General features: G+C 40.1%; 1 protein-coding gene across 1 annotated transcript in view; it reads right to left on the minus strand.

The window, feature by feature from the left end:
- C5 (complement C5) overlaps positions 1-23,967 on the minus strand; it is a 78,812-nt gene that overhangs the window by 9,954 nt on the left and 44,891 nt on the right. Inside the window, exons 23-37 of the mRNA XM_022578863.2 lie at positions 21,582-21,671; positions 20,344-20,556; positions 19,800-19,875; positions 16,814-16,973; positions 15,030-15,125; positions 13,559-13,730; positions 11,506-11,711; positions 9,951-10,103; positions 9,656-9,721; positions 8,457-8,538; positions 7,394-7,442; positions 1,944-2,046; positions 1,503-1,577; positions 1,281-1,386; positions 80-163 (exon numbers count right to left, since the gene is read on the minus strand). Coding sequence (XP_022434571.2) covers positions 80-163; positions 1,281-1,386; positions 1,503-1,577; positions 1,944-2,046; positions 7,394-7,442; positions 8,457-8,538; positions 9,656-9,721; positions 9,951-10,103; positions 11,506-11,711; positions 13,559-13,730; positions 15,030-15,125; positions 16,814-16,973; positions 19,800-19,875; positions 20,344-20,556; positions 21,582-21,671 — 1,731 coding nt within the window. The remainder of the gene's footprint in view (positions 1-79; positions 164-1,280; positions 1,387-1,502; positions 1,578-1,943; positions 2,047-7,393; positions 7,443-8,456; positions 8,539-9,655; positions 9,722-9,950; positions 10,104-11,505; positions 11,712-13,558; positions 13,731-15,029; positions 15,126-16,813; positions 16,974-19,799; positions 19,876-20,343; positions 20,557-21,581; positions 21,672-23,967) is intronic.

Consider the following 23,967-nt stretch of genomic DNA (forward strand, 5'->3'; position numbering starts at 1 on the left):
GCTTCCCCCAGATTAGTCCCAGATTATGAGTGGCTGCTTTAAACAAGCACGCAGCCTAAACACATTAAACAAAGTTTACCTTCGACACATTTGCACATAACTCCTTCACAGACTTTCTGAAGTTTGGTATGGGACATGCTATAAAACATGGTACACTGTTTATCTGCAGCAATGAAAGTGCAATTAGAAGAGGTGGCTTGATGAACGCACAACAATTTACCCCATCAATGAGTCCCTCTCATGGGGCCTTGGAGATTACCTATTCCAAACCCTCTTTTTGTAGCTGAGGCCCAAGGAAGTTAAATTATGAATTGTCTATCCTAACATGGGCCCCTCTACCCACAAAATATTCTCCCTTTCTGTGCTTGAAATTTTACTCTTCAATATTCATTTCTTAGAATGAAAATATTTGGTGCTTCAGTGAATGAGAGGAAAAAAATTATATTACATGAGAGTCTATTGAAAGAATTGTAATTGGTAATTATTTAGGCTGGAGAAGAAAAGAAACTATATATTTACATAGTTTTGGGGTTTTTTTCTGTCACTCAAGGAGAAGAGAGGCTCACTATGTTCTATATGATTTCAGAAGTAAAACTAGATTGAATGGGTCTCAGAGTTTGGTTCACTTTAAGAATTTTGTAACAAGTAGAACTGTCCAAATTGAAGTCTTCTGTCTTGTGAACCAAAGTGCTCTCCAATCACTTAATATTCTCAGAAGTGGCTGAATGATCAAACGTGGGGGTCATTCATTTGACATTTATCAATACACATTATGTACCTGACACTGTGCTAGAGATTAGGGGCACAAGGATGAAAACATTCTGTCTGGGGTTGTGGAGAAACCAATAATAATAATAATAATTAATAATAATAATGCAATGTGGCAACTGCTATAATAGAGCTCTCTGCAAAATGTGATGAGATTATAGGTGGAGGAGAAGTTGATTCTGGGAGGATTAAAGAAATAGTTGGGCGAGTGGGCATCTCTAAAAAGGAGAGATGCAATGAATAGTAAAACTGAACACCAAAGATAAACTTGAGGCAAAGAATTTAAGTTGGAAGCAGTCTAATCCAGTTATTCTAAACATGAAGAAACTGAGGACCAGAGAGGTGAGATGATTTGTTCAATGTCACACAGAAGTTGTTTGTCCAAGTTGGGAATGTTTGTGAGGAATGAGCCCTGGGAGAGGCGATACATAAAATCTGCAGGCCTCTAGTGCATTTCTACATAATGAATACAAAGCAGTCCTCTGAAGAAACTTTAGAGTAGAGTTGATTACCTGGTCTGTGGTACTCGTACACTGTGAAAGTAGTAGGACTCAGAAACCCAACTTGAAAAAGTTCAACTATCCGGAATCGAACACAAAGGAACTCATTGGAAGGAATCTGTTTGACGAATTCAAGGTTTAAGAAAATTATGGGAGAGGAGAGACTCATAATATTTTAGGCTGCAAATTTTGAATAGTAATAATAAATGAAGAATGGTGAGAGGTGGAACTTACCGAGTTCAGTTGCAGAATAACATGTCCATCTTTGATTTCATAATCAGTTAATAGTTGATCCACCCCTTCCACAAGCTAAGGGAACAAAGAGGAAAGCTCAAATTTAATTTCATGGACTTTTTGTTTAAATGCATTCACCCACTGATGGAATGTTAGGTCATGGGGATGTAATTCACTATTTAAAGACATTGAAGAGCAGCTCCTCCTCTTGAAAAAGTCTGAACACGTCATTGTATGCACTCACATTTTTCAGACCATGCAAGTATATGTCCCTATTTCACTTTGAAAAATAAAAACTTAGGTAGATTGTTGGTTTGAAAAGAATATTCTGGCTGATTCTATGAAAGTGACTATTAGAGGGAATGGAAATAGCTTTGTGTGTAAAATAATGCAATAAATAAAAGCAGGTATCCATAACAACATTTAAAAGAAAACATTTACAGCTTTTAAGTCTTCTGGGTTTGCATTGACTCCAGTAGGCAAAGAGATATCCATCACTGCATGGGAGGACCCAGATGATGATTCTTCACTGCTGAGCTTGTAGCTAAAATAAATTAGAGATTAGGAAATGAAACAAATAAATAAATAAGATTCTTTAAGAAAAGCCCCTGTTCCTTGGTAGGCTTTAACTTTCTAATGTGAGTCTCCAGTTTTTTGCTTATTTACAATATATGTGTTGCAATCTCTGAATTTTAGAGATGCAAGAGATTTCTGAGTCATCTATTCCAACTCTTTACTCACTTGACCGGTTATCTCAATGGACCTCCATTCTGGGGTTGGAAGAGATCATAAAAGCCATTCAGTCCAAGCTCCTAATTAGCTAGTTGAGGAAACTGAGGATGAGATAAGGTACTTGTTCAAGCTCACATGACTATCTCACCTCAGAGCTGCATAAGTCTCTTGATTCTCATCCTAGTTCTTTTTCTAACGGAGAATATTCAAAGAAGAAAATTAATTGTATATTGGAAAGAAACTCAATGAGCATGTTCAGGAAAAGACTGGAAGGAAACACACTAACATGTTAGAAGCTACTTTCTCTGGATGATGAGATTATAAGTGATTATCTCTTTTCCATGCTTTTCTCTATTTTCTAAAATATTCATAATAGATATTTTATTTAAAAAAATGTTTCAAGGACTGTCCTTCATCTAGGAATTGTGCTTGTGGGGAAGCTGAGGAGAAAGGCAAAGGGGGTAAAATGGGAGATTTGGTTTATTTTGTTTTTGTTTTTCTGGTATGAGAGAAAAGAATACTGAAATTCCCATTTACTGAAATTCCCATTTCCAATACTGAAATTCCCAGTAAATTCCCAAATCAGTAAATTTGGGTTTTATCCCAGTTCTGCTGAGGGTTTTCCCCAAATTATTTTCCCTTTCTAGAGCTCATTTTCTTTTTTTTTTTTTTCATTTTCTTTTTTGTAAAATTAACTGTGAAGAAGTATAAACTCGTGTTTTAAATTTATCTTTATAATTCCAAGGCTTCATCTTGAGAGGCAGAGAGGCCTGTTTCTATGATTAAGCAAAGTTAGAATACTTAAAGGAGGAGCAGGTTGGTGGCGTAGGGACTGGATGGGAGTGTGGTTCCGCAAAGGTTGAGTTTTAGGTTCCAGCCTCACCTTATGATGTGGGAGAGGCAGCCGGACATTTGAGAGTGGAGCTTGGGAGAGCAGCTGGGATTAAAGGAAGAGCCTGGTGAGACAGCTTCATAAAGGGGAAAATGAACTGATCTCACCCAAAGGAATAAATATGAGTGCAATGGGAGGTATTATTTGAATTAGTGAGGTGGCAAGGGACCTCTTTTCCCTAATCATATCTTATTGAACATATATAAAGCAGACTCTACTAGAAGTTTTAGATGTCATATTTACCACAAAAATTTCAATATTATAAAATTTCCGGCTTATAAAAATTTAACCCCATTCTTCACCAAATTAACAATTTAGAACAAAATATAAGGCAACTTGGAACTGAAATGTGACATCTAGCATCTCCCTAATTGGATGGGTGAGTGTCACCAGAAGCAGAGAGCTCTGGCTCACAGATGCAAATACTCTGTCAACATGATGGAAAAGGGCCTCCTGAGTGAAGAGTGTCTATGAAAAGTTGCTGGAGCCTTGATGACTGGTTGCCATGGTGACTGTTTCAACCGTGGAACAGAAACCTTCCTTTCAAGAAGCCCTTTGCATGCTGCCAAGGACAGCAATCTTTCCCAAAGGCATTTTGTTCCAGGAGAAGGAGAGAAATGAAATCCTTTTTTCTTTTCTTATGAATACAACAGAGAAGTTGTAAAAAGCTAAATGCACGAAAGAGACCCTCTGAACATAGAAATTGTGTGCTGGCATTTTTTAAATCAGGAGAGTGTATATTTGAAGGCAAAGAATTTCTCACATGAATAAGTACTGCACAGTTACATTTGGAATTTATCCAACCCAGCTTCAGCATCACAGAGCCAAAAGCATGTTCCACCTGGTTTTTTGAACATTTTGTCCCCGGTTTATAAAAACCAAAGGGTAGAATATGCAGTATTACATCTCTGTTGCTATCTTTTATATATTAACAATCTGGAACTAGGCCTCCTGTCAATGAATTCAAATGAACAAGTTTTTGATGAGAGCCTTTTAATGTATAGCAGAGTTGTGGAACTACCGGAAAGCAATTTGGGATCAGATAGTCCAATATCCTTAGTTTACAGAAGAGGCCCAGAGAAGTAAGCTGATTTGCTGAAGGTCATGTGAGTGTTTCATGGCAGAGGCTGCCCCACAGGTGTCCAGCTCCACTATCATAGAGTCCTTGTGCCCACTCAGTGTACCTCCCTGTAGGTCCCACACATTGATTCTAGCTTTGCCCAGAACAAGTTTGCTCATACCTCCCTGTGACAAGTGCTATGGGTTTAAACAGTGATCACACCCTGTCCTCTAGAAGAGAGGTACCCAAGAGTGGGAATGGCAGGAAGCAAGCTGCCTGGGAAAGGGTGACCTTAACAGGACCTTAGGGAATGAGGAAGGGTGTGTGAGGGGGAACAGATGGCAGAGACTGGCCAAGGAAGGAAGGAGGGACTTCGAGTGGGCTAGCTGATGAAGGAATCCTGAGAAGAGAGTGACTGAGCTAGGGACCACAGACAGGGCTGCAAAATGCTGGGAAGGAGGTGGTGAGAAATTCTGTGCTATTCCTCAAGGTCAGTGGTCTCAGATTACACTAACTGAAGGATGTGGTTTAGAAACCGGACTGGGCATCAGGATCTGGGCTTTGAGGCCCTAGCTCTGCCTCTAACTCTGTGAGAATTTGGCCAGTTACTTCACCTCTTGGGGTCTCAGTTTCTTTACTTCTAAAATAAGAGGATTACTATATCATCCCTAAAATCCTTTTCAGCTCCAATCTATGACACAACTCTATGGAATTTCTAGTTTACCCATACTCAGTGCTTTGCATCATGTGTGATTATAAGTAAAAACAGCAAAATACCAGCCAGTTGTTGAGAATAGGAAGAATTAAGGAAACAGAACAGAACAGGAGGTACTAAGGGGTGGTGGAAAGAAGGAAGAAGCCTGTGTTCTAGTCCTGGGTCTGCCATTAACTGATTCACTCTGTGTGATCACTAAAGTATATATACATATTTTCAAAAACCTATATTCTCATAAACGTTTTAGGATGGTGGTTTGGTAAGCAGAATAATGGCCTCCAAAGATGTCCGCCTCTTAATCCCCTGAAGCTGTGAATTTGTTACCTTACATAGCAAAAGGGACTTGTAGGTATGATTAGGTTAAGGATCTTGAGCCAGGGCGATTCTCCTGATTGATTATCTGCATGGGTCCAATGTGATCACAGGGGTCTTTATAAGGGAAATAAACAGGAGAGTCAGAGAAGGAGGTTATGGTGATGGAAGCAAGGGTCTGAGTCAGAGAGAGATACTGGAAGATGCTGTGTTGCTGGCTTTGAAGACGGAGGGAGGGGCAACAAGCCAAGGAAAGCAGGTGCCTCTGGAATCTGGAAAAGGCTAGGACGTGGATTCTCCCCTAGAGCCTCCAGAAGGAACGTGGCCCCAATAACGCCTTGATTTTAGGACGTCTGACCCCCAGAATTATAAGATAATACATTTGGGTTGTTTTAAGTCATTACAGTTATGGTAAATTGTTACTAGCAGCAATAGGAAATGAAGATAGTGGCCAATTCAGGCCTTGGAGTTAGTTTGCTAAGGGCTCAGCATCCATGGTTCTTAGCCCTGGCTACCGTTAGAAGAACCTCCAGGGGTGAGCCTGGATGGAGTTTTGCATAGTTCTAAACTCTCTCCAGCTGAATTCAATGTGCAACCTGACTTGAGAACCACCGGCTGGCTGATAACGGCCAGGGATTTTACTGGGTGAACATGATTTTTCTAAGTAAAAGTGTGGAAGCTGCTTCTGAGAGAATCTTTTGCTCTTTCTTTTCCTAATACTTACATATCATATCTTTACCTTTCTGGAAGACAAATTAATATTTTAGTGTTTGAATTAGAAAAAGGCCAAAAATGGGAGAGAAAACTATATATGAGCAAAACAAAGCTGTTCTGTACAGTAAGTAGCTATTTAATGGAATAAATTGATACAGCCACTATGGAAAACAGTATGGAGGTTCCTTAAAAAACTAAAACTAGAACTACCATATGACCCAGCAATCCCACTACTGGGCATATATCCTGAGAAAACCATAATTCCAAAAGATACATGTACCACATTGTTCACTGCAACACTAGTTACAATAGTCATGACATGGAAGCAACCTAAATGCCCATCGACAGATGAATGGATAAAGAAGATGTGGTACATATATACAATGGAATATTAGCTATAAAAAGGAACAAAATTGGGTCATTTATAGAGACGCGGATGAATCTAGAGATTGTCATACGGAGTGAAGTAAGTCAGAAAGAGAAAAACAAATATCATATATTAACACATATATGTGGAACCTAGAAAAGTGGTACAGATGAACCGGTTTGCAGGGCAGAAATAGGGGCATAGATGTAGAGAACAAACGTATGGACACCAAGGGGGGAAAGTGGCGGAGCAGGGGTGGTGGTGGTGGTGGTGGGATGAATTGGGAGATTGGGATTGACATATATATACTAATATGTATAAAATGGATAACTAATAAGAACCTGCTATGTAAAAAAAATAAATAAAATAAAATTCAAAAAAAACAAAACAAACAAAAACAAATGAATGGATAAAGAAGATGTGACACATATATACAATGGAATATTACTCAGCCATAAAAAGGAACAAAATTGAGTTATTTGTAGTGAGGTGGATGGACCTAGAATCTGTCATACAGAGCTAAGTAAGTCAGAAAGAGAAAAACAAATACTGTATGCTAACACATATATATATGGAATTTTAAAAAGCGGTACAAATAAACCTAGTGGCAGGGCAGGAATAAAGACGCAGACGTAGAGAACAGACTTGAGGGCACGGGGAGGGAGGGTGGGGAAGAGGAAGCTGGGATGAAGTGAGAGAGTAGCACTGACATGTATACACTACCAAGTATGAAATGGATGGCTAGTGGGAAGATGCTGCACAGCACAAGGAGATCAACTTGATGCTTTGTGACGACCTAGAGGGGTGGGATAGGGAGGGTGGGAGGGAGGCTCAAGAGGGAGGGGATATGGGGATGTATGTATACATATAGCTGATTCACTTTGTTGTACAGCAGAAACTAACACAACATTGTAAAGAATTTATACCCCAATAAAGATGCAAGAAAAAAAAAAAGAATACCTGTTATGCTCCACATTAAAAAAGTGAACAATTTTGCATCTTCTGGACATTCTTATAATTCAAAAATATTTGAAGAAATAATACTCTGGCAGAAGTGAGACCCTGAAGTCTACTCTCCCCTTGGTGGAAACAGGCTCACCTGGCACATGCCACTATGCGCTTGTATTCCGAGTTGCTGTAGCTGCGGGCTGGCACACACAGCAAACAAACAAGCAAACAAACAAACAAACAAAAATAAGAGTAAACCGTTTTTAGCTGTTTTGCAGCATGTCAGAACAGAATCATTAATGAGCATGTCTCTAAGCACACTTAAAAATGATTTGTGATTTGGAAGTTGTCACTTTTGATGATTTTAATGGAGATTCGTGGCCACTGACAATCCCAGGAAGTCTTGAAATCATTAGAACAGTTCTCTGCTCTCCAAGAACTTATAATTTAAGGAAGGAGTCATTTAAGGTAAATATGTGTTGGTCACGTGTCTGGGGGAGGTAGCAGGGAGGAAGAGCCGACGCCTGGATTTGCTGGTAGTTGGAAATTTCCTGCAGGAACAGGCTTCTGAGCCACAAACAGAAGCTATCAGGGCAGAGGGTAAAGGAGAACTGGGGTGTGCAAGTGGCCTTGCTTCTGGACTGGGAGGGGAGAACCAACCCATCAGAAGAGGGATGAGAGGGCCACAGGTTAAAAAAAAAAAGGCACATTAAGAAAGGATCATAAGTCCTGGAGAGATCAAGTTGAAGGTGGAGGCACAGAAATGTGCATTTGCCAAACTCCTTGGGATACAGAAAGGGTAAGGGATGGAAACCCAACAGAGTGATGAGAGAAATTCAGGGCCCAGGAATGGAACACTGACACAAAAGTAACAGAAATTCAAGTTTCTGAAATTAGACCCTTCTGTGGCTTTACAGCTAGTTACATTTTTTTTTTATGCTACTTACATTCTTAAAGTAATTTTCAGTCAAAACAATTTCTGGATCAATAGCGGATACATTTAGCTTAGATATTGTTATTTAATATCAATTTCCAACTATTATTAGTTACCTGTATTATAATAAATGGCAGTTATGTTTACTCAGATGTCAACCTGTTAAAGAATTTGAATAAGAAAATTGTTTTTTTGATTTAGCATGTTTTTCCTAATCAGGGAAGCTCTTTGGCATTCTTTATGCTTAACCAAAATTATAGTGTAAATCATGATGTTTTACCTTCAATTTCCTGAGCTTCAATTTTCAAATGGAAGCTGCAAATTTCCTCAGAGGTACTGGTTTTGTGAAACACAGTTTTTACCTATATTGGGACAAGTAAACAAGAGTATTCTGTTTAAAATGGGGAGTGGAAAAGGTATTATGGCAGTACTGCAGCTAGAAATGAGATGCTTAAAGTATTTTCACCACCCAGTGCAAATGGTGTACATTAAAGACCATTTTCCCAGCAACTGGGCTTTCAGCAAACTCCACAATTTGAAAGATAGCTGAGAAGCCCAAGGTAAGCAAAAAACGATCTCTGTCCAGTCAGAACCTTGGTCCAAGTCCCACGCAGTCAAATCTGAGCACCTCACTCTACAGGAAAGTTTTTAAGACTTTCATCCTTGTGCCTGTACACTAATTTTACAGAGAACAGCACAAGGTCATGAAGTATGGTTTTCTTCAGCCCACAAACCACTGTGGTAACAACAAATTATAGGTATGCGTGGAAGGGCAGGGGTGCTGCCAGAAGTAGGTATAGTGGGAGTGACCAGAAGTGACAGAAAAGTGGACCATCCATCTCCCCACCCTCACGCAATCTTAGAAGCAGTCTTTGAAGGAATAAATGTATTAAAGATGAGCACACAATTAAATAATCAACAGAATGTTAACTTATGCTCCGAATACATAGTTTATTTTATTTGAGGCATTTGGCAGTTACACGTTTTTCTAAGCTGTTTATATGTGTCCATGCAATCTATGGTTAAAAATAGAAGAAACTTAAGCCCTTACATATCCATCAATCCCCAATGATGCTGGACAAGTGAGGTGAGACTATGTTACTAACCACCACATCCATGTATATACACGTATGAGTGTATACATACAAGTCACATGTATATATACATATATAGACATAAAAATTATTTATCTCTCTATATAATTATATATATATATATAATTTCCACAAATACACAGACTACATACATATAAAGATTAATAAAACCATTTTCAAAAAGAAATTGTGGGGACAGCTACCAAGATAGCTAGAAAGAATGATAAATGACTCTTACCTCAGTCATGGTTACCAAAGCCCAGATTTCTGTAACTTTGTGGCAAAGTCCCTAACTTTCTTTTATGTTACTTAGTACAAGCTGACGCATAACCCCAATTAAGTCACACATAACCCCAACTGAGTCGGCTCTCCATGAAATACTCACATGCACTGTAGCCAAGCCATTGTTTTGTCCAGTACTTAGGACAACAAGGTCATCGTTGAAAGGCACCTGGAAAGATTTTTGCGTTCAGTATTATTTCTCATGCGTATTTACTTTGCACAAACACGGATTTGTAGGCTGTGGACAGTAAGAACTATTCCCAGTTAGTTGTATGTTTAAATATACCTTAAAATAATCTAAAATGTGGTAATTAGAAAAATACGTATTAGCATCTGTAACAGATGATTTCAAAGGTCCCATCCGATTATAAAATACTATAAAAAAATCCTTTATTTACCTCTACTGGCCTCCCAAGGAAATTCTTCTCTGTCATCTTATAATAGTAGAGGTCACCTTTATGCTTGTAAGAAACTTTGATATCCATATTCAAGTGGAGTTTTTTAACCAGGAGTGAATACTCTGTCAGGCCCTCGATGGCATTAATTGTATCCTATCAACAATCAGCAAGGCACAAAAATAGGTTTACTTATTTATGTACTCTCTGTTTACAAATACCCTTTCTTATGAGAAGGTGAGTCAGCATTGCCTGGAGATGAAACTCCAGCTGACTGAGTGAGACTGGTTAAGGGTCCCCATGTGGAGGTGGAAGGAAGATCGTCCCCCTCCCCCAATAAGGATGCTGCCGTTAGCAGGGACAGAAAGGCAGTGTGGCCTCACGTCCAGGTTCTCTACCTGTCCTGAGCACGTGACTTCAGGCAAGTCACTCTTTGCAGAATATCTCCAACTCCTTGCATGACAATGTATCTCCTTCCCATCCTTAAGTCTCAGCTTAAATATCCACACAGTGAAGCCATAAAGAAGCTCCCCCTTCGCACTATTCTGTTTTAATGTTCTTCCCTTCTGCCCTTTAGAGCATTCATCTCAATTGGTAATATTTTTATGTAGAGTTTATCATTGGCGTCCCCCACTGCAATATAAGATTCATGGGGGCAAGTAGTATATTTTTCTTGGCATCCATTACATTGAGTAAGTACACACACATGGTAGCTATTCAACAAGTATTTGTTGAAGGAATAAATGGATGAACTTAATTTTTCTGGACTTCATCTTCTTCGTCTACAAAATTAGGAAATGTGGCTGGATCAGAGATAGCAAATTTGTGGCTACCCTCTCTGCCCATGTCCATGCAGCCAGTGCTAATAAGCGGGGTCCTCTCTTCTCTAAGCCTCCAGTTGTACCCACGATGAAACCATTTGCCTCCTCGGATTAGATGATCACTAATGTCATCCTGAAGGACCCCTCTAGCTCTAAATTTTATATACATATACACACACACCCCGTCATTGTCCAAGCATCCAGGGAACAGGGAAGATGCTAACATTTGAGATAAACTTGAATGTAGATGTACACTAAACAACTGCATGTAGTTATAATGTAAAATATACATACTTAAATGAGTTTACATTGGTATGTAGATAGATAAACATGTTAATAATCAGTATTCCTCTCACTTTTTATTTGTTTTGTGGAAGGGAACATCAGTATCTTTGCATGGCAGCTGCTGTTTCTTACATAGGATTTAACTCTCCTAGCCCTTCATGGTAATTAAGAATCATAAAGGAAGTACTGGGCTTAGAGTCAGGAGACGTGAGTTCTGATTTTGGCTCGCCACTAACTCCCTGAATGAACCTCCTGAGGCTGACTTGCTCCTCTGTATAAGAAGGGTGTCAATGCACATATCCATTAGGGTCCTTGATTCTAGTCCTTTGTTCATATCTTTGGTATGCTCCCTTGGTGACAGAAGCATGGAGGTCAGAAGGAGTGTGGAATGTGTGGTGTGGGAGGCACTAAAAATATCTCCAGGAGGATGGACCCTGAGAAAGAAACATTACCTGGGTCGAATAAAAGCCACCTCCATACCTCTGCTCTTCTGATAGCCATTTGATGATTAGATTAACGTAATTCATGTCTTTCAAGCTCAGGCTGGTAAGTAAGGCATAGGCTGTGGTTTCTACCATGTGTGCTGTGCTGGTATAAGGTGCAGAGCCGTCTTTCTGTTGAAGATCATCTTTCCAAAAACGATATATTGGTGGATTACCTGAACATCAACAAATCACACTGGTAAATATGATGAAAAGTGTGAATTTGGCATAACAATTCTAGCAAGTTTCTAGAAGTTTCTTCTGGTAGTGGCCTTCTGGTTTCCAGAAATTTTTTACTCTTTTGTAAGAAGAACTTTTCTCAAGGTGACCAATACAAACAAGATCCCTTAACACAGGGCTCTTTTAACCTATAATGGAAAAAATCTAAAAAAGAATGTATATATATTTATATATATAATATATATGTATTTTATATACATATATAAAATTGACTATAGTTCCCTGTGCTATCCAGTAGGACCTGGCTGTTTATCCATTCTATATATAATAGGTTGCATCTGCTAATCCCAACCTCCCACTCCATCCCTCAAAATTTTGACGTTATCTATTTACACATCAGAATTACCTGATTTGCATGACTTTGGACAAAATGTTTTCCCTCACTTGTGGAGGCTGTATTTAGAATGAAAGTTGTGGTTTTGAAAGATACGTCCAGATCAAACATTATTTGAATTATTAAGTTCCCTTCTAGCTCTTAAATTCTATGATTTTATGATTCATTTCTTACAATACCCAAGACATTTCTTTTGTGTTATTTGAAAAGTATTATACAAGTGGTTTCGAGGTATATGTTAAGAGTCAGTCATTTTTAAATGATGACAGAAGTCAAATTTTGTAGATAATGATAAACCTCATGTAAGATTTATTAAACTTTTAGAAAACCTTAGTCAGGAGACGGCTCAGAAGTGCCCAACCATGCTGGTGCTGGTCTAGGCACATTGGCCAATGACCACAGCTCCTCTCTATTTCTTTACTCTTGACCCATGGGAAGCAATATCTTTACTTTTCAAAATGAAATATATACCTTTGTAGTCAACCTGGTACAATACAAGCTAGGTCATGCACTCTCCTGGGGCTCACACTTGCCCCCATAGCACCTTGATGTGAATGAGACTCAGGCACCCCTTGCTCAGGGTAGAAGCTGACTCAAACCAGGGTGCATGGATGGGGGAGCAGAGCACAGGCTGGATTTCAGCCTTAATTCACCTGCTTGCTTGGGCGCTTTGAACATTGCACAACTGTATACAGGAGTCCTGCAGAGCTCCAGTAATGACCTCCAAGGTCCTGCATGGCACTCCCTCACGCTTTCCTTCCCTGACATCACTTCTTACCCTCATCTCATTTCTCTCCAGCCATACTGGCCACCTGGCCTTTTCTGGAGCACCAGGCATGCTCCTACCTCAGTAATATGCAAAGTTGTTTCTCCACCAGGAAACACCCTTCCAGAGAGCCACTGGCTTGCTTCCTCACCTCCTTCACGTCTTGACTCAAACACCATCTTCTCAGTGAGGCTTAAGCCTGACAACCCCATCTAAAATTACAACCCACCCCCTCACCCTGTGTCACTTCCCTGCTTCATTTTTCTTCACATCAGTCATCACTAAGCTATTCAGTATATTAAATGTTTTAGCTATTTATCGTGTTTGTCTCTCCCTAACTAGAATGTAAGTTTCATGAAGGCCTGAATTTTTTTTTTTTTTTTTTTGTCTGTTGCTTTATCCCCAGGGCCTAGAACAGTGCCTGGTGCATAGGAGGTACTCAATACTCAATACACTCAATACACATTCATTCCTTTGTTGAATTAAGGAATGAATAAAAATGTGCTGAATGAGTGACTAAGTAAATGAATAACAACGCTTATTCCATTGTACTGTGATGATTTGTTTCTTGAGGGCAGGGATGGTGTCTCACTCCACTATGCATGCCACCACCCCTTCCCCAATTAGCAGACGCTACATGCCTAGTAGACACTTGCCGAGTACCTGTCAGGAACAAGTCATACCTTTAACCAAAGCTTCCTTCTTCAGGGCTGAGACAATTGAACGAAACTGTGGGTGTGTTTTATCTCCCAGGGAAAGAGCAAAAGCAGCAATGGCCAGTGTAAAAGTACTCTTGGTCGAGAGGGTATTTTCAAGCAGGAAGGTGTCAGCTTTAGTTACAGCTATGCTGACTTTCTGGAAACAAGAGCAGAAGATACCTAAGTTTCTTTGTCAAGCATCGGCCTATCAACTGATGGGAACTGCCCCCAGATGGCACCACTCTGGGGCAGGCAAGATGAAGGGTGGCAAGACAAATGACCTAATGGAAATGGATGGTGTCTCCCTGAAGCAAATCCTTCCGGGAGAAGGAGCAGAGTGTAACCTGGAAAGTGAAAACGAGATTGTCCACATCCAGTTGTTTTAGTTTCTGAATCCTCCCCTCCTCGGTAGAGGTTTTTCCACTGAATTTCTGCTTCCCATGTCAGACCTAGCCTCTGGGAAGAAGAAGCACCAAGTATAGACACAGCTTTCTCCATTCACCCCCCCAGCATAGCTGAGACAGATTCACATTTTCAAAAGGAGTTTTAGTAACTAAAACCATCAGTAGCAGAAAAAGAGCCAAGCTGTCAAAGTACTTTTTGATCCTAAGGATTCCTTGGAAAATAGTCTTTATGACTTTGTCCTGAGGCAACTAAAGTAGTTATTTTGGATAAGTAGATGAGGAGGTGGCATGGTGCATCGCTGCTGACATCTTGCCTGGTGCATTCTCTCCCAGCACCACTGCTAACTTCTCCTTGTTGATTATTTTGCCTTGCTGGATACATATATAAAACAATTCTCTTGAACTAAACTAAATGATTATTTTGTTTTGTGGTTAGAGTCCTATCAATCCCCTTGGGTTTTTCCATCTTGGTTCTGTCTGCTGGTTTGAAGGACATGTCTAATTTACTTCCCAGATCAGGGTCTCAATTCTATTAACCTTTGGAATCTTCTATATTGATTCACTTAAGTGGATCCTCTCCTTTCTCCCTTCAGCTTCCAAGCAAATGAAACAGCACAACCCAAGGCAGCAAACGTGGTATGGGGCATCCTCAACAGTTCTGTGATACAGAGTACCTCAACATTCTGTATTCCGGGTTATAGAACAACAGTCACATACGTGGCATAAGATTTAGCAGAGGTAAGAGTAGGAAGCTGCAGACACGGGGGTCATTTTCTCATCACAGTCAGAAGTTATCTGTTCTAATCACAGCTCTACAAGTCAGTAGCCTGTGACATGGGACAATTAAATTCACCTTTCGTACAGGCCTCAGCTTTCTCAACTGTCAACGAGTGGGTTGGACTAGATGTTCTCTAGTATCTATCATAATTCTGAAATCCTTAAATTCTGGAGTTAAAGTTATTTTCAAGCCCCCCTCCTACCTTCCCCCCTCCCCCCAAGAATATGGTACGGAAAAAGACCATGGGTGTTGGAGAAAGAAAACTCTTACTTACCTCCAGAGGGCATATATCAAAGGCCTTTCTAATTCCAATCACAGCAAAAGCTGTAAGATATAAAGTTTTCTCTCGGGCTTCAATGGGCAAGGTACCCTAAAAATAAGCAATGTTTTAAAAGGAGAGCAAACTGGTGTCTTTAAAGTGAAGTGACCTTGCTCTAATCTTCATTTTGGACCTACTCTCCTTCTCTCCCTTCATGCACTCTAGTTGGACTGCTTGTGTTTTTTCAAAGCTCTGAGTCTTACTTGCTTTCACTTGCTTTTCTCTCCTCCACCTCTCTACCCTGTAGCTCCACTTCATACCTCTTCACCACGTTCAAGTTCACCCTCTCCTTCTAGACCCTGTTAAAATGCCACCTCCCCTGAGAAGCACTATTCTGCCTCTGTTCTCCCACATTTTCTCCTCTTAGGGCAGTGACGTTCCTATGCAATTCTTCCAAGACCTTCCAGTAAGTAACTTCTACTTTTCTCTCCAGCTTTATTTTGTGCCACTCACCCTCTGGACTTCTTGGCTCCAGCTCTTTTAATGAACCACCCTCTCGCTACTTCAAGATAACAGGCATGATGTTTGCTCCACTTGCAACACTCTGCCTGCCTCCCTCCTACCTAGCTCCCAGGGACCTGGTCAACCCATTTTCTCAACTCCCCCAATCTAGGTTAGAGTTTCCTGCTTTCAAAGAAACTGTATTTCCCTTTTCTTAACATGAATCCCACACTTGAAATCACTTACTCAATGTCTGACTTCTCTGCTAGTGTAACTGCCATGGCCTCAGTGACCACACCTGTTTTGTTCAGTTATGTCCCTACCATGTAGCACTTTGTACACATTCAATACATACTTATTGAATAAATAAATGAACACACACACTTCAATCTTGGTTAGAGTTATTAGCATTTATACCCCACTTTCCCTACCAGTGTGCGAGCTCCTTTGTGGCAGGGATACTCTGGTCCATGCTTCCCACTCTTCCTCCCCCATGGTGCCCCAAATAGGCCCTTGCATGTTTTAGGTGCTTAGTGAATGGCTGTTGAATGGATACGAATAGATGGATGGATGGGTGGGATCTTAAAAAAAATTGTTGTAGTATTTTACTCTTCAAATAGCACCTAGATGATGTCAGTTGCCCCCATTTCTTGTGTGAGTCCTAATCGGTCCTAATTATGGGACCCCTGTCAGCCAAGAGGCCGCTTGTGCCTGATATGAAAGGGATTGGATTGGGGCAGGCAAAATAAATAAATAAATAAAAGCTGTTGGATCCTAAAAAATACATTCTAGGAGTAGAAGATGTTGTAGCAGTATCTTGCAGAGATTTTGCAATTCGAGCATGTAAGTGGATTCCAATTTCAAACAACACTTTGTTGTACTTTTAATAAATTGACCCCACTCTTTCTAACAGAGTGTAAATAGGATCCCTTCCATGTTTCACAACAACATCTCGCAGTCTTGACCTGTAAGAAGGCTCTGAAGCTGAAGTCAGATTCATACCAAGGGTACGTGGACAAATTAGCACATTTTACCCGTTCTGAGATCACTAGCACTTGTACCCTGTGACCCACTAATGCCTGTTACACCAGATGTCCAAGATCTCACTCATCTGGCCTATGCTGAATTGTCTGAAGAGCAGGATGAGAAGACCTTTCAAATTCTTTGTACACAAGAGAAGTTTCTTGCAGGATTGCATATATTCTCCCCTCTCTTTTTCATTCTTATAAAAAAGGATGAGAACACAACTCAAACTTATAAATAAAACTATTGCTTATCTGTGCATTTGGTTTCCTTACCTGTAATTTTATTGGTTGATAGTCGGAATTTTCCTTGAATGATCCATTTTCTAGTTGACAATTCTCAACCAGCCACAATAAAGAATTACAAATTGAATTTTGTTCCTGATTTACATATTTACTTACTTGTCCAAGTACTCTTAAAGCAAAAGCTGTTAACCTTTGAGACAAAATCAAATAAATAAACATTTAGACACTGAATCCCTGTTGGCTTTCAACTTTCAGTGTGTTTTAGTTCATACAGTGTTTATTCTTGAAAAGAAAATAATGGGGTTTTTTTTGGTTTTGTTTTTGTTTTTTTTGTGGTACGCGGGCCTCTCACTGTTGTGGCCTCTCCCGTTGCGGAGCACAGGCTCTGGATGCACAGGCTCAGCGGCCATGGCTCACAGGCCCAGCCGCTCCGCGGCATGTGGGATCTTCCCGGACCAGGGCACGAACCCGTGTCCCCTGCATCGGCAGGCAGACTCTCAACCACTGCGCCACCAGGGAAGCCCAAAAATAATGTTTTAAAACGCACAATTCCAAAGTAAGTTGTTACCATTTCACAAGGGCAGGAAAGATTTCAGGAAGATCTCCAAAAACAATCAAATGTGAGCAGCACATCTTCTGTGACTGCAACATTGTTAGCTTGTACACAAGCTGAAAATTGATGCCTGATGATAAAAAAATTCTTTCTCTAAAGTTAAAGACAATAGTGTTGAAACAAATAGTTTTGTGTTAAAGCACTGACTCATGAACATGAGATACGGAGGAGCGAAATCATAAAATTCTAGATTGTAAAATTTGTACAAGCTATCTGATCTAAATCCCTGTCTGAGGTCTGAATTCTCTTCCCCAACATCCGTGGGAGTGTTTATCTCTCTTCCCCTTGAGCCATGTTATTGATGCAGAACTCACCACCTCCCAAGGAATCTCTAATTATTATGATTACTTAGTCAAAAAGCAAGTTCAGTCTCTACTGTCTCTCAAAGAATATCAGAGGGGATCTAAATACTTCATGACCCCATGTGCCCCTTATGCCTCCTTTCCTCCCCTCCAATTCCTTCACTCAGCAGCCCAGGAGCCAGAAGCCCTTGAGGCTCAGACCACTTGACTCTCTCCCTCACTTTAAAATTTTGTTTTCCTTTTCCTTTTTAAAGGAATATTATTCTTAGTACTTTTTGTATCTTCTCTGTATTTCTAAAAAAAAATTTTTTGGAAAGTATTCAGGTGTTGGCCATTTTCTTCTATGTATGTTTATCTCCAAAGGAACTCGTGGAGTTGGGCCTGGGGTGGTTGGGTCCAAGTGTTTCTATGTTTCTGGCTGAACACCATCCACTCAGTCTTGCCCAGAATCTTGAGAGGCTCTGGGGGTTTCCTGAGAGGCTATCGCATCTTCTCATGGGGATTTCTGTTCTCCAGGCATTTAGTTTCCAGCTCCGGCTGTGGTGTTTTCCACTCTGTATCGACCTCCACTCCCTGCATTCTGGGTTTTATCCTCTGGTTGCCATACTCCAGGGGCCTGTGTGTCTTTCAAATGTGCCACCCGCACAGGGTCAGACCCACTTCTAAGGTACAATCTGTGAAACGTGGTGACTGGTTGGATATAAAGCCAAAAGGAAAGGGAGGAGTCAAACTTGGTCAGCGGAGGACAAAGTATTGCTGTGCACTGATTAGGGGAACAGAGGAACGAAAGGATGAATTTGGCATGGAATGTGTTCAAAGGGCTTTCGGCTCCCAGGTCCACAGAAATGTGGATCTGGAGCTAAGGAAAGAAGATAGGCCTTGAGACGTGATTAGAGAATCATCTGCATAGGAATTATGGGAGTCGTGGGCAAAGATGAGATTGTACCAGGAGAGAGTCCAGAAAGTGAGGGTCAAGGATAAAATCCTGGGGACTCTCAACAGTTAAAGGGCATAATTTAAAAGACAATTATTCTAGATTGTAAACCCCTTAAAAGTGTTTCATATAGTAGAACCTACAAAGTACCTGTCACAGTGTCTTTAGTAAATATTTTGGCAAAGCATGATATTATTCTTTGAAAATAAGTTGCCATATGGATTTGTTAATTCAGACTGACTTCCCCTCAAATAATCAGAATTTTGGAAGTTATTATGCTTCACCAGTTAAGTACTTACAGAGCACCTACTATATGCCAGGTACATACCAGGCACTAGGAATACTTGAAACTGCCCACATAGAGCTTACATTCTAGTGGCGAGACAGACAATAAGTGTGATAAGTAAGAATGTTAGTGATAAATTCTAAAGAGTAAAGGAAAGCTGGGGAGAAGAATATGAAGTGTTGGGATGGCAATGGCATGCTAGATAGAATGATCAACAGAGGCCTCATTGAGAAGGTGACTTTTGGTAAAGACTTGAAGGAGGTAGCTGAGTCAGCCATGCTGATACAGGAAGAGGGGGAAGAGGGAGTAGTCAATGCAAAGGCCCTGAGGTGGAAGCATGGCTGGCACGTTCAAGGAACAGCAAGAAGGCCAGTGGGGCTCGAGTGGAGTGAAAGAGAGCAGTAGGGGATGTAGTTGGAGAGGTGAGGTAGGGCTAGACCATGTAGGGTCTTGTAGATCACAGTAAGAAGTTTGGTTTTTACCCTGGGTAAGATGGGAAGCTCCTGAATGGTTTTGAGGGACGTGACCTAACATGTTTTAACAGAGTCCCTCTGGCTGCTGTGTTGAGTATAGACTGAAAAGGGGCAAGGGCTGAAGCTGAAAGACCAGAGGGGGCTAGTGTCATAATCCAGGTATGAGATGAGAATGGCTTGGACCAGGGTGGTGAGCTGGGGTTGGTGAGAAGTAGTCAAGTTCAGGATATATTTCAGAGGTGCAGCCAAAAGGATTTGCTAGATCAGGTGTGGCTTGTAAGAGAAAGAGGGCAGTGAAGAATGACTAGGCTTTTTAGCCTGAGCAACTGGACAGAGTTTCCACTAAGGTTGTTATTCTTTAGTTAATTAACAACTATATGAAAATGCAAGTCAAAACTTTCTACTTACCAAGTGCTAGCACTTCCACCCTTCCACATGCTGTAAGAATAGTCAGCATTTCTGAAGGACATGATGCTCACCATCCCTAAGAGGCACCAGGGAAAGAACACAGTGCTTCAGTGACCCCCATTTCTACTCAGAGAGTGCTTTATTAGCCCCTGGGAACACTGAACTTCCTTTGGTGTTGGGCAGCAAGCACATGCTCTGTGGCCAACACTGAACTTCTCAAAGGAAGTATATGAATCGCTTGAATTGGGAATTATCAAGTAGAACATTCTGAGCTCATTCAAGAAGGAAGGAAGTACTCTGTAGAGTTTGGAATGCAGGTGTCTTGTATCTCATCCAGGCGTTTTAGTAAGTTAAGCCAAAGCGCTCCAGCAAACAGTATTTATTTGTGTAATAGAGTCCACCTCATGATTTTTTTTTTTGGGCTGAAATGCTTTTACAAATAAGCTTTTGTATAATTCATAACTTAAATATTAGTTTAATCAAACTATTAGTTTAAAAATCACAAGATTTTAATGTATAATATGTGAAATAGTTTTTTTCTTACCTTCTTTTAATTTTTTCTTTAAGTTCTGTTTTTGAGTTAATGAGTTAGCAGAAAAAATGTTCCAATTATTTCCTGCTTCCAGGTAGTGAAAAACATAGAATACTGGGACAATGCTCATCAGTTCTGCCTCTGCATTCCCTTTGGGGAGGTGGGTGAGGATATCAATGCCTTCCTGACTCAGAACCGCAGACATGACCTCACCTATAAGAAGTCCTGATACAAACAAACAAGCACACAAACAAAAATCATAGTAGGTACAATCAATTTCTGTCAACTTCTGAGTAACAGTACATTTTAAATGGAGATAAGAGCAACCATCCCTATCCTTTCCTTTTTATCTAGGCAGCTGAATTACTTCTCAGAACTGGGGAGAGGAAAAAAATTTGATTAGAAGATGTATTTAAAAGAAACACCAAAAGCAGGCTTAAAAATACCACTGCAATATGGGGATAAGATGATGTAATACAGTGGGCAGATTACAGCATAGAGGACATGGCAAATTAGTTGCCATTCAACCTGAAAGCTTTAGATATTGTAAACTCTATGAATCAATCGCATCCACGAAGCGAAGCTAAGAGTCTGAACTGTGAACACTGTGAGTGCTATGAGAGCTCTGTCTATAACTCATCATGAGACCCTGGGAAAAACACTTTCTTATATATCTAACTACAGAGTTGGACATGATTAAAAAGGTCTTTTCCAGTACTAACATTCTGTGATTCCAAGGTTTTATCTAAGATAAAATGTAGTCAGGACATTCTATTATTCTGATGATGCGTCATTGAATTTTTAATGGCTGGAGACCAGGGATAAAACCTGCTAAAGACACCACTTCTACAAATGTACTGGCACTCTAAAAGAGCAGAGCTGCTTTCTTGGGGCCATTTGCAGGTCATAAAGCCTTCTCTGGAACAGGACTGGCCACTAGGCTAATAGAAAGTCCTTTAAATCTGGACGCAGCTGCACTCTCGTTTTAGAGAGGTCTTTGGGCCAGTGACAGCCCTCACCCTCCATCATGGGAGCATGCATCTCCATTCAAATCAGGCCACTGGAAGAAGAGAGTTGGAAGAGTGGTTAGGGATTTGAAGGTGGGAGTAGGAATAGGGTACTCCCAGAGGTCCCCTATTGTACATGAAACTGAGTAGAGAAGAGGAGAAATAGGATAATCATGAGAATGTTTGATTTTTGTTTGAAACACAAAGTGAAATAAGAAATAAAAATGGCACTTGTTAATTTACCTTTTACACTCACAATCCTTTTGACTTTTGTTTTGGGGACCAAATCCAATGGTAACCTGTATGGGAACTCCTTTCGTCTACGAATGATGCCTGAAATTTAAAAGAAAATTATTAGATTTACACAGAGTTCTTGAGGGAAGACTATTTGCAGATTATTTATAGTATACCTACTTTCAGGGAATTTTTTAAAAAAATAATAGACTCTTTTATAACAACAATATTAAAATTTAAAAGGGAAATTTAAAATAATCAAGGATTTTTTATCAAACCCTAGGCTTATATAATCCCATTAAATAAAGCATTAAAGTTGACTGTAAGCTTCCTGGTCATTACACGATAGGAAATAAATAGGTTATATAAATCTTATTCATCAGTAAAAGGGAGCATGCTGTTTTGTCCAAAGACAGAAAATTATTCCCGGAACTGAAATCTAAAAATAACTAACAAGTAATTCCTTAGTCAAGGAAATGTGAAGATTAGCTGCATTGGGAAGCATGCCCTGAAATCCCTTCTACCTTCTCCTCTCCATCTAACTTAGACACTTTTTCTTTCTGCACAATAACAGAGTTTAAGCTTGCTGTATCGGAGCATTTTCTACCGTAATCATTGGTTTATTTCATGAAAATGATAGTATTTATCATTCTACTGATAGAATACCAAGCACACTGCTAAGGTCTTTGAATGCATTGTTACACTGGATCCTCACAACAACCCTATGCACTGTGTCTACCATTATTATTTTAATTTTATAGATGAGCAAACTGAGGCTTAGAAAGCAAATTGCTCAAGGGCACAGAGCTAGTACAGATGAAGCTGCATCTGAACTCAGGAAGCTTTACTGCAGAACCCATAGTAGTCACCACAAAGAGACTCCTCTTCCCATTGTCCTGCTAAGAAAGCTCTCTGAGGGCAGGAACCATTCTTATTGAATGCTGTAGTCCCAAGCACTTAGTCCCTGGCACATGGTAGATGCTAAAAAAAAAACTAGTGACATTTTGCAATTGCCTGGCCAAACCACATGGCTTTGCAGAAGAGACAGGAATGCTCCTTTTCTTTCCTCATCAACTTTTGATAAATGCTGAGGACATAATATTAAAATAAAACTTAGTGAAGACATTTGAGAGCTTTGCAATGTGGACGAAAGAGTACTAAGCTCAGGGGCTTCCCTGGTGGCGCAGTGGTTGAGCGTCCGCCTGCCAATGCAGGGGACACGGGTTCGTGCCCCGGTCCGGGAAGATCCCACATGCCGCGGAGCGGCTGGGCCCATGAGCCATGGCCGCTGAGCCTGCGCGTCCAGAGCCTGTGCTCCGCAACGGGAGAGGCCACAGCAGTGAGAGGCCCGCGTACCGCAAAAAAAAAAAAAAAAAAAAAAAGAGTACTAAGCTCAGAAAGAACTTACTCTGGATGTGACACTGGGCAAGACACAATCTTTCTATGCTTTGGTTTGCTCATCAGCTAAATAGAGGTAATAGTATTTTCCTCAAAGGGTTTTTGTGAAGATAAAAATAATGTAGACAAAGCATGGCAAACAGTTTGTGCTCAATATATGGTACTTATGACAGTAAGTTGTTTGAGATTATCTAAATTTGATCCTCCACCATTTTTTTCCATTGATACCTGCCCTTGACTATTTCATTTCTCATTATCAACTCTTCTACTAGATGGAAAATGTACAGAAAAAAAGGCTAAAACTAAGAGAAGTCAATTTTACTCCTTGTCAGAGATCATAAAAAAGACCCATCAAGGCATCACTTATAAAGGTAGATGCCAGAGAGATTAAAACATTTAAAAGTTAAATCTTTAAAACCAACAGGATAAAATATGCAATAATGTCTTTTTGAACTAAGATATATAACCGTAAAATGAAATTATAATGCATTTGACTATATCAGAAAAAAAGATTACTGTTCAAAACCCACTAAGGTCTACGACTGCTCAAAGAAGTACATGAGAGACAAAATCAACAAGAAAGAGACAAGAAAACCCAAGTGGAAAATAGAAAAAAGTGCCAAAGATAGGAAGAGTCAATTCACAGAATGGAAGTCCAAATGGCCAGCAAGTATATGAAGAAATGTTTAGAAATCACTGTAATCAAAAGAATCCAAATAAAACAATAATGAGGTGTCACTTTATACCCCTAAAAAGGGCACATTCTAGAGAGGTGAGTAACACCAACTGTTGGTGAGGATGTGGAATAAGGAGAATCCTTATGCAGTGCTGGTGGAGGTATAAATAGTACAGCCATTCTGAAGAGCAATGTGACAGAAGTAAATGATATTCAGTATATGTATGCCCTTTGACCCAGCAGTTCAACTCCAAAAAACATAGTCCAGATAAATTCTCACACAGATTCGTAAAGGGAGATGAATAAGGATGTTCATTGCAG

The sequence above is a fragment of the Delphinapterus leucas genome, chromosome 6 (genome assembly GCF_059928025.1).
Source record: "Delphinapterus leucas isolate spDelLeu-1000000601 "Yukka" chromosome 6, BTC_Dleu_Yukka2, whole genome shotgun sequence".
NCBI classification, from domain to species: Eukaryota; Metazoa; Chordata; class Mammalia; order Artiodactyla; family Monodontidae; genus Delphinapterus; species Delphinapterus leucas.